The sequence below is a fragment of the Amyelois transitella genome, chromosome 20 (genome assembly GCF_032362555.1).
Source record: "Amyelois transitella isolate CPQ chromosome 20, ilAmyTran1.1, whole genome shotgun sequence".
Classification (NCBI taxonomy): Eukaryota; Metazoa; Arthropoda; class Insecta; order Lepidoptera; family Pyralidae; genus Amyelois; species Amyelois transitella.
The window spans coordinates 7,959,084-7,970,828 of NC_083523.1; the positions used below are offsets into that span (position 1 = coordinate 7,959,084).

General features: G+C 33.1%; 1 protein-coding gene across 4 annotated transcripts in view; it reads left to right on the plus strand.

The window, feature by feature from the left end:
- LOC106131597 (phosphatidylinositol-binding clathrin assembly protein LAP) overlaps positions 1–6,318 on the plus strand; it is a 38,385-nt gene extending 32,067 nt beyond the window's left edge. For all 4 annotated transcript variants that reach the window (XM_013330742.2, XM_013330745.2, XM_013330744.2 and 1 more), the window contains 3 exons: positions 1,134–1,233; positions 1,910–1,981; positions 2,665–6,318. In XM_013330742.2, the coding sequence (XP_013186196.1) occupies positions 1,134–1,233; positions 1,910–1,981; positions 2,665–2,778 (286 nt within the window). In that variant the 3' untranslated portion in view covers positions 2,779–6,318. The remainder of the gene's footprint in view (positions 1–1,133; positions 1,234–1,909; positions 1,982–2,664) is intronic.
- The last annotated feature ends 5,427 nt before the right edge of the window (positions 6,319–11,745 follow it).

Sequence of the window (11,745 nt, forward strand, 5' to 3'; positions counted from 1 at the left end):
TCTACTTAATTTGGAAATAAAAGTTAAAGTATATTTATATAAAAATTGAGCAGGGGAGATTTTAACAATTTTGATACCAAAAAAATGGAAATCCGATTTGAACAGCTAATATTGCTAGGAAAATAGTTGAATTATGTATTGAACTTGATAATTCACATGCTTATTTCTTTTGGAGAATGTTCTTAAGAAATGTGATTTTAGATAGCGCTACCATAGTAGATATTAGAAAAAAAATTTTAACTAAACATTTTTTATTATTTTATTGGTACACTCAATAACAAAAGTGATTAAAGCAATGCAGCATCGAATCGTATTTTTGTTATTGATTGCATAATCGATTTGTCGATTCATAATACATTTAAAAATGTAGTACAACTTTGTTTCGGATACAAAATTGAGTGAATTATTTTACTCGTTTTTATCATGAATTTTGTTTTGTACCTAAGTATTGTCCAAGTAATGTGTTCGTGAAAAAAATTTGCTAGTTTCCATTAAGTAAATATTTTATATCATCATATTCTTGCATACCGTTACTTTTTTATAATAATGCTATTTTGAGACATCAAACCTTGTCATTTTGCTAAAATTACCAAGTGAAAGCAACTTAATTATGATTTTGCAACATAGATGTTTGTTTTATATTGTTTTTGCATTAAATAAATACACTTGCACGTTTTGAAGATGCTTTCACTTTAGACACTTCATCTTGTATGGGTTCGTACGTGATTCCAGTCATATGGGTTTTTATGTTAAAATAAATATGCCATACATTTTGACGTTATGCAGCTTTTTAGTACTGACTGACAGTTACATGTATTTTAATTCGAACCGAAAAACAAGCGTTTCATCGTCCTTATATTCTCTTCTTCTTTTATCCCACATTCTAGTCTGCAGGATCTACATAATTTATAGTATTTATATTACTAACCCTGATTTACTGCTCACACTCAGTCCCGTCCCCCCCCCCAGATTTTATAACTCTACAATCATAAATAGATAGTAAAAGATCAAATTATAAAAAAAAACCTTGAAAACGATAGTTTAGCTCTCATATTCATGTGTGGCACATCTGACTGAATCCATACGAGCTCGTACGCACAGTCCGCATGTTTTGACCTGTGCCGTGTACGTAGACCGATGCAGTGGAATTCTCCGAAGACCACCTCCAAGCCCGGCGCCACTTGGAGCCCACAGCCGATGCAAGCCACCACCGGAGCGGGATATAGGCCTATGGTAAGATACGACAGGTTTTGGTTAGCAGCAACTACTGTGACTTGACTATCGTGATCGGCCAGCCAGTTTAAATTAATATATAATCCCAATTTTATTACAGTACTACCTATTTTTTAAGTCACATCGACAATTTTCGATGGCGTTTAATGGCGTTAGATAGCTACCGCTTAATCTCAATAAAATAACGACCTTTTTACAAGTGCGCTTTACTTAAAATCCAAAAACAAAATGAGTCCAGTTCGCGAATTCAAATGACACTTTCTGATAGGTTCAAGTATTTCCGCGCTGGTAGATCGGTGTAACTTATAAAAGTGGTTATACTGTTATTAACTTAAATATCCGTTGGTTGTTGTTATTGTTGTAATATTTGTGGGATGATATTGTCTTCATGTAGCATGATGATTGTTGCTGCCAACCGAAATCTTGTTTCTACATAATTTCATGTCACTATAAAAAGTGAGAAAAGACAGGCAATACGAAAAATAAGATTGAAAGTTTTGTACAAAATGTTAAACTCATGTTATGTTACTTCCTTTTTGCTTTTTAATGTCGCATAATGATTTTCTTTGCGCTAAATTTACTCTTATGCTAAAATTTGAGTATTACGCTAGAGCCGTATTTTCTTTGTGCATTATTTTTTTCTTTCTCCCGTAGCATGCCAGCATTTATTTTTCAGGGTCCAGGCATGAACCTCCCACCAATGCCCCACACCTTGCCCCATACATATCACCCTCCGCATTTTATGATGGTAAGTTTGCTATTTTTTTATTTTTATCACTTTTTGTTGCTTTATTTTAGTGGCATTACATCACTTCTTTGGTTGACATTCATATCATAGAAAAAGTACAAAAATCGTTCAAACCTTTTTGGAAATATGTTCTTACTTTTCATCACTACGATCAAATCAATTAAAATGTAAAGGTAACTTATCTGATAACTTTAAGCCATAATCCAGCTTACAATCTATCGAGTATTCTACTAGAAGGTTGGTATATGTTGACTTTTAGCATGAGTGTTGTGTTCTTCGGATGTGAATGGCCGTTCGCATGATAAGTTCGATCGATGTCTCATTCGTACTTATGTTCAAAAACCATCAGAGTATTACATCCTTCATCACTTTGTTTTTTGAAAAGAATAGTCATTGACTGACAGATGTATATATCTGATATTATAAAAGGAAAGATTTATAATTTGTGATAGTTCGTGAAACGAATGCAGTGGCTTAATCATAGCTTTAGTTTTTATGCGTGATTAAAAATAAATTACTTATTAAGAAAAAATACCACCTACCTGATTGCAAGATCAGCGAAAAAAATATATTTGGGTTCTAAATATTTTTTCTTATAGACGAAACTTACTTTCTATATTGTTTACGGAAAAAAGAGGTAAGAACAAAAGGTTTTATAATTAACCGTGACAATCTAATTACAGCAACAGCCAGGCATGGTAATGGGGATGCCTGGAGCCCCAATGATGCCCATGGGGATGGCCCCACCGATGCGACCAGCGGTCCCCCCACAGCCCACCACAAACCAATTTAGCTAAACTGGCAAATGTCTGACCCAAATGCCTCGGCCTCATATACTGATTCGAATCGAACAACAATTTCGATATTCGAATTTTGAATTTGGAGAAAAATTGTTATTTGATACCACTTTTTTCCGCGATTGTACCGTCGTATTTCAAATACGGAATTGCACTTTAAATATGTTTTGAATATATTTCTGAACGTAATAATGTAATAATACGTTATTTATTAAATGATGAGATGAAAGCATTCGGGTCTTACTTCTAAATCAAATAAGTGTAGCCCGAGTAGGTATTTCTATTCTTGCAAAAATATGTTACGGCGCTCTTCATCAAACCTTCCTAGGTCATTTACTGTGTTCATAGTTACCGCAAAAGCTTTGTTTAGTCATAAATTAGTTCTTACAGCACGGTAAATTGAATTGGGTAGGAAAATTCTTGTTCAACATTAGTCGTTGTGACATTTCAATACTCTTGGCCTTGGTTCGGCCTGTGACGTCACTTGGGAAATGTACAGTCGGCCGCATGTCAATTAATCAAATAAATTAATTTTGGAAAATTATTTAACCTGTAATACATATATAAATATATTTTGACGGGACTAAAATCAAAAATGGCACTTTAATTCATAGCAATTTTGTTAGCAAGTAGTTGGACTTAGAGATTTATTTGATGTGCGGTTTGCTGTACTTATCTGTTATTTATTGCTCATTTTTATGCCCTGAGCTAATACCGTGATATGAAGATTGATCTAATAATTTATGAGTAACAATCGGTATTTAAATAAATTATGAAAGAATGAATTTTATTTTTAATAGAAAATTTATTTTAAGTATAATCATGTCATAGTCTTTTTATGAAAAACAATTGACTTATGAACATTTTTGTTTTCAATGAAATTTCTTATGAAAATGGTGCATGTAATATTTTCGTTTTTCAAATTTCTACACACATCACATTCCATATTTGTACAAAGATCATAATATATTTTAGCGGCAGTATTACTGCAGCATAATACTTATAACATTGTGATTATAAACACCAGATGATTTTTTTTAAATATCTTACAAAAAATAATTGCAAACATGTTTAAATAAAATTTACTCGATTTTTAGCGTGGTAAATACCACAATTTCAAATTGATGTCCGTAACGTCTTCTATTCATACTTTCTTTGTTGAATTGAGATTATAAAAGGCACTGGACATTATTTTTCTTATAATTTTAAGATTTTTAATATATCTTCTAAACCAGTCTGGTGTTTAAAAGATCACCCTATACCTACAGGCTTTATTTTTTTAGTCAGTGCAAATATTATTTTCCTGAATGATTTATGAATATCAACGATTTTCAGTATGTGACTTAAATCACGAAATGGTATATGAAATACATATTTCGTGTTTAAATGTTAAATTTCATAGTAGTTGTTAATATTCATTATTGTCAAAATTATTTGTATTTACTAAAAAAAAAACCCTGTTTGCCTATAGACAACTTAATTTGCATGCGTAGTCGGCATTTATGACTTTAGTTGAGATGAATTAGTTTAGTTCAATGTACGAAAAAACGTCTAGTTTGAAAAGATGGGCAAACATTATCTATATTGAAACGTGTATAAATGTAATAACTGCATATTATATAATACATTAGGTTCTATTAGAGGTATCACTGGTTTCTCGTATCTTTACTCATGTTCTAAATTAAAGAATTTAAGATAGTGTCTCCAGTGTTGCAATATATACATATAAAAAGAATGGCAGCATTAACCGCTTTGGTAGCAACAGTATCCATATTCACCATATTATTGTGTAAAAATGTATTTATCATAAAAAAATACAATATATTACGAATAGCGAGTTATCACATTAGATTGTTATAATGTTAGATATTACGGGTGTAAATCGTTTGGATGTTGTGAATATATGGACTAGGTGCTTTTCACGTGATCTACATTTTCTTCTCATTATTTATTTCCAAAAGAAAATTATATCAAATCCTACATTGCAGTTTTTTTGTTATCAGGTCGGGATTTTTAATCTGTACATCATTAAAAAATGGCAATACTTTGTACAAAATCATGTTTATTTGTAACATAAAAATACTTTTACTAAATAAACCTTAAAATAACAGTTAAATTAAATGTACTATAATGCAGCCCCGTCCAAACGAAGCCACGGAATAATATATATACTTGAAGGAAAATTTATTTGTGATATTTTTTTTTTAAAGACTGCGACGCAATTTCGAAGTATTACGAGATGTTTATTTTTATTTATTGCAATGATTTGAACAAAGTATTGGAATTAAGAAAGTGTTGGCAGTGTGTAAAATCTTTCATTAATATTTTTCCAGTTAATCTATTGTAGGATTACGTAGCAATTATCTGTGTTGCCGCATTATCTAAATATAACGTATATGTATAAAACACATAAATAATATTAATCGCTTGAACGTGTAGGTAGATGTTTGTGAAAACACAGTATATAGACTTTAAAATTGGTTTAACAGTTAAAATTCTTACAGTACTAGTATATCGTTTGTAAATATATTTGTTCACATAGTGCATAGTATGTTTTATAAAATTATGATGTTATTTCTTTACATTGTAACTGTCTAAGAAGCACTTAGTCAATTCAAAATGGCGTTTATGGCTCTCCATATCTATTTAGGTCTGGTCAAAACTTTATTGATGATTTAACAAAAATAATGTCACAGCCATAAGTCTTGATTTTCAATAAAACATTAAAAAATATAGGTATCTTTTGGTTATTGTGAATAAAAAGGCGATTTAGTACTAGCCAATCAAAAATAATGAGTCGAATTTCAGAACATATTTCGACGATAAAGTGTCTCCTTAGACGGTTGACTGCTTATTTTATATAATTATCGTTTAATTTAACCCATTTAATGATATTTAATATCATTTTATTAAATTGTATGTTAGATCTGTTGATTGGGACCTTCTGAGTACGCGTTTACTGTGCAATAATTGTATACTTTTGTAAAATTATTTCCATATTAATTACGTGAACATGTAATTTTTTTCAAAAGTATTATCATTTGAATATTATGAAATTAGCTTGGCACGCACATCCCAGTATGATTTTATACGCGATTATAAAGTTAGTATGTTAAAAACTGCGATGTGATGGTCAAACGACTGATTATGTTGGATCGTGGTCGTATTTACCCTAACACTCTAAAGCTGCATTCACATATGTTTCTTAAAATCAAGCTTTAGACATAATTAACCCGTTCCTCAAATCTTGTCAATGTAAAATTTAAATACAAAGCATGATTTAAGACTCTTATTTGAGTGCATGTTGTGTTAGACGCGAATATATTCCAAATAGCTAACGACCTTATGCCATACTGCTCAGCAGTAAAGTCGATTTATACGGCCTTAAATTTTTAAGTTGTAAATTTTATTATGATTATTTTATCAAAATAATTTTAATCGTCCTTTTTATGTAAATATTCGCCGCTTTATCAATTAGTTTTATTGCGTCTTGATATTTGATTTAGTTTATTTATGAAAGGAATAAATCAGTTATAAATATGTTTTTTGTTTTTATTTTATTTTGAATTTTCAATTCAACTAAAGGGTCCACAGAAGCCTAATATGTGATCATAGTGAAAAAATTTACTTTCTTTATTTTACCTTTTATTGTAGGTTCTGATCTTACACGAGTAGATTTGTAAATTATATACGTATTTAGTGAATGGCTGTTTACCTCGTGATTTCAATGACAATATTATCACAAATTACATTAAATAGTTCTGAATTTAAGCACTTTAGAATGTCCTTGTAAATCGATCAATTTGTTCAATATTTTCTGAGAAATAAAATATAGTTCGTAGTATATTCAACGTGCTGTAGAACCATTTTATTTTTAAAGCTGTTAAATTAGCAAGATCTGATGATAGAACTAAGCTTGTCTTCGTAAAATTGAAACCATATCGGATAGTGTTGATAATTAGCGATTAAGATAACAGTGAAAAGGGCTGTAGCATTCCCTGGCACTACAAGTGTACCCAATGAACAAGAATGGTTAATTTCGCAGCTTTGCTAAAACAAAAAGGTTTATACCTAAGTTTTTATCCTTAAATATTTTTCCAGTGTTGCCCTATTACAAAATGTGGACTCTAATAAAAATATATTTTTGTTAGGAGTGAACTGTGTATCTAGCTAGACCATAGCTGACTATCGCCTGTTCTTTGACGTCAAAAACGCTCCTGCATAAGGCTTTCGAAAGTTGTGTAATGTATCTTGTTGAACTGCAGATAGTAGCGGTTAAATTATTAATACAATAAATTAAATAAAGTTAATATTGGTGTTTTATTTGTAAATATTGTGGAGAGGAAACGAAAGTTTGCAGATCTTGTTTGACGGCATCTGTGGCGCAGCGGCAGATCGCTTGTCTGTGACACCGGAGGTCCCGGATTCGAATCCCGGCCAGGGCATGATGAGAAACGAACTTTCTCTAATTGGCGTGGGTCTTGGATGTTTATCTATACATATAAGTTAGGGCTTGAATATCGGATCATTTTTCAATTCCGGAATTGAGTTCTGATATTAAGCAATCCAGTTCCGGAATTCCGGAATTCCGGAATTTGAAGCTTCCTTCTAAAATGGCATACAACTATATTATAATGAAACTAAGGGCTATTGTTATAAGTAGAAATAAAAAACCATTAAAAGAGCTATTTACTTTAATAAAATTACTAATTAAATAAAAATTACCCACAGCTCAGATAGACTTCTGTTGGTAATGAAATTTTAAAAAAGTTAGTGCATCTAAACTGTTGTCTTTCAACGAACTTCTCACACGGCTACAAACGTTTGAAACTGCTGAAAACGCGCGTTCAGCCTCCACACTGGTAGGTGGAATTGTTTTTAAATATTCGAAACATTTAGTCAGATATTGACCTCTTCCGCCGCCGTTTTCAAATACCGCCATTTCAACTCTTAGCAAACTTTCCAGATCAATATTTGTTGTTTTCTTTTTACTTTTCATAGTAACTCTTCGTCTCTGAATAGTTTCTTGTAATTTTTGTTTCATACTCATTCCTTGTGCTTCTTCATTCACGTTTTCTTCAGCAGACTTCTCACAGTTTTCTTCTTCCGGGCTTAGTGAATCGTCCAACCTTTTAATTATTTTCACAATTTCTTCTAACATTTCGTTGCTTGTCGGTTTAGAAAATGTCTCACGGTCAAAGTTGTCTTCGTGATAATCTTCTGAATCGTAAAAATACACCAAAACAGATGCTATAGGGAGACGTCTTTCCTTAATGCGGTTCCTAAGGCTTTGTGCCAGATTTTTGCTAATGTTACCGTTTTGGTTACTATCTAAAGACTTTAACATGAATTTAAGAGCTGTATCGGCCGTCATCAAATCAGCGTCTCTCTGACAAAGCGACTCTACAGTTATCTTAACGACATGAAGACTTTCGTGTAAAGCTTTAAGTACTGCTACTGCTTCTTCATTGACAGGCACTACTATGTCTAAGTCTAGAAATCCTTTGGTGATAGCAGACCTGAGCTTTAAAAACCTTTCAATCATATCGCTTAAACTTGACCATCTAGTTTTACAATCAAGAATGAGGTTCAGTTCTTTTCCATATTCTGCTACTACGTATTTTTGTATGGCTTCATTTTTTAAGCTTGATTTTCGTACTGACCTGACCAGCTTTCTAATCTTTTCAATAACATTTTCAAAGTTTAATTGTCTTTTTTCCATTTCTTGCTGTACAGAGGCCCCTTCAATCTCAAAACCTCCAATTTCTTCGTCATCTTCATCGTCATTATCTTCTAATATCTGATCTTCATTTTCTACATATTCAGAAGCAGATATATCAACAATATCAGTTATATCCATGGCCACAAAATCCTCCTGTCTCGTTTCAGTATCACCTCTTTCATTATATTCACTGTTTTCTTTTTTATATAAGACATCAATCACTCCTAACTGTAAGCCATGAGCCAGACAAATTTGATGGTAGCCCTTGTAATATCGCCCCATTTTAACCATAACTGCAGCCCCATCAGATGTTAAGCAAACAACGTCTTTGTCCAAATCAACAGCAAATTCTTTAAGATGTTTCAAGTAATGGTATGCTGTTATTGCAGGCATACTGCCTACAATTCTCACAAGGCCGAGATTTTTGAAGTTATCCTTAAATTTATCGGAGTGTAAATTAACATTCATGTAACGTCTATTGCGGATTGATGTATACTCATCAAGCGATACAGAATATCGTCTTGTTTTATCTTGTGAAATTTGCTGTCGGAGTTGTTTTTTTAAGAATTTGTGCTGATTAAGTACAATGTCTCTTATAGCGCTACCAGACGCCGGCAAATTATATCCACATTTGTGGAAAAGATCTCGAAGGTCTTCAGATGTGCAAAATTTACTGAAAGGAATGCCATCAAGAGCGGCCATCCTTGACACTTTTACAGCCAGCTCTAGAGATGTGTCAAAAAAGGCAGTGATCATTTTAAGCTTTTTTGCTGCTCTGGGCATGCTGTTGCTGGTGCTAGGAGTAACGGAAGTACTACATTGAGTTTCTGATTGAGACAGCAAAAGGTTTTTTTTCTCTTTCAGATCAATAGCGTGGGTAGATTTCAAATGTACATGCAAACCTGTTGTCGCACCACCGTGGCATTTTAAAATTTTAAAGCATAATTTGCATTTACCGGATTGCCCATCTTCCGCCCTAAGAAAATGGTTCCAAACTGATGTGTCCGCTTTCCTTTTATTAAATTCCAAATATTGTGCGGGTTTTGATAGTGACCTGAAAGTAAATAAATTTCTGACTAATACATACTTATAAGATTTCGTATCGATAGAGAAAGAAAAGCTTTGTTATAAACAAATTGTGCCATTCTTTACATATCATGCGACTATATTCTGTAAAATTATACGCCGATTTAGAATATTAGTAGTATAAAAACCACCCTATTCGAATTCTCAAATGAAAACTCAATGGCGACTAAATAATATAACTTATGCCCGCTCTACGCGTTCGTCCGGCATCGCCATGAATCGATATACATTGCCTACTTTGTATGTAGTAAAAACACGGCTCATTTTAAAACGTAAGTAATGTAAGTACGTTAATTCGGCAAAAAGTTCGCCGAATGTGTTGAACGCGGATTAGGTCTACGTGCCGCGCGAGCGACTGAACAGCAGCGCGCGTGGCTCGAGGTACCTACGGCTCGGTTGCTTAGCAACGCTGTCATGTTCGCACGTGCTGCGAAGGCGGCATGCCTAGCAACACGATAATATTTAGGTGCGGGTGCGGGCGTACGTTATATACGTGCAATACAATAATCAAACTGAGATCTATTAATGACCAGAAAATAAACCTGATAATTGTGTTATTTTTTGCATGACTATTCTGATATACGTTTCAAAACCCAATTTTTTTTGTTATTTAGTAGTAATTCGCAACAAACTAAGCAATGGCCAATGGCCATACATTGAGTAGTACGGAATAGCAAGTTTCAAAAGTTGCAAACAAATAATGCCCGTTTCCGTCACATTCACATTTCACCAATAAGCATATAAATAAAACATTTTACATTGCATGCGCAAGCAAAATCAAGCAAAAACCCTGGATGCTATAAACACCACCAGTAACCACACACGTAGACTTACGGTTTCTTAGTCACTTCTTTTCTTACGACTTTGTTTTTGCCAAACATTAGGTTGTCTCTGCGTCCCGTATATATATTACATACATACGAAGTGAACCGTTGTCGACCAATGAAATAAAATCAATATTTTACTTAAAAGTGAACAAGTATTGAATGTAGTTAATTCTGTAAAATAAGAACTTGAAACTTACATTTTAAATGTATTTATTACACGTTCGATCGTTCTCGTTCGCGTGTGATTCTTGTAACGATCCGTATTCAAATGGCGGCGATGCGGGCGGATCGGCCAAACCGAAGCGACAGTTGATCGGCCGGCGCCGGACGTGCCGCGCTACGCGGACGTGCCGCGACTCAAGCTGCGTTTTTATTTTATTTTTTTTCAATATCGAAATACCGGTTTTGCTCATCCAATTCCGGTATTTACAAACGATACTGAAATATGTCGGAATTCCGGAATTTTGTTAAAACCGGAATTCCGGAGCTCAAGCCCTAATATAAGTATTTATTATTCTAAAATATAATATCGTAAGTATCTCGTAACACAAGTTTCAAACTTACTTCGAGGCTAACTCAATCTGTGTTATTCATCCCGTATATATATATTTAATTAACCATCGGACTAAAAGCTGTTACAAATTCTGTACTACTTTTAAAGTATAACTACTTGCTTGCCAAGCCCATGTTACTACGTGAAGGACTTTTTCTATATCAAATTTCATCAAAATCGGTCCAGTAGGAACACTGTATGCTCTCAAAAAACCAGAAAGACTACCCAGCCAGCCAGAAAAGAAATCAAGAAATATTATAATCTGACGAATTTTGAAAGTAATTTGACTTAAATTCTTTTCATAGACTTCACAAGTTTTCTAGTTACGTATTAAGTAACCTAAATTACTTATGTAGGTATTACTACACTACATAGTATAAAACAAAGTCGCCCATTTTGTCTGTAGTCCCTTCGTATGCATAAAACTTTAAAACTACGCAACGGATTTTGATGCGGTTTTCACTAATAGAAAGAGTATTTTCTCCGACAGGTTTTTATATATAATTGAAATACATTGAAACTATATTAGCTGAGTTATAGCGATTCATGTCCAAGAAGTCAGAAAAAAAATCTAATTGAAGATTGCATTTGTGCGTGCGCCGCTTATACCGTTGGATACAAGTAAGAACAATGTATAGCAAAAACATTGGTCTTTATTAGTTCTACAAAAAAGTCCGCGATGACATATATCCAGCTTTTTTATTTAAGTCACAAAAACTACTTTTCTGTATTAAAAAAACATTTAATTCGTTGGGTGATGTTTAACTGGTGATATAACC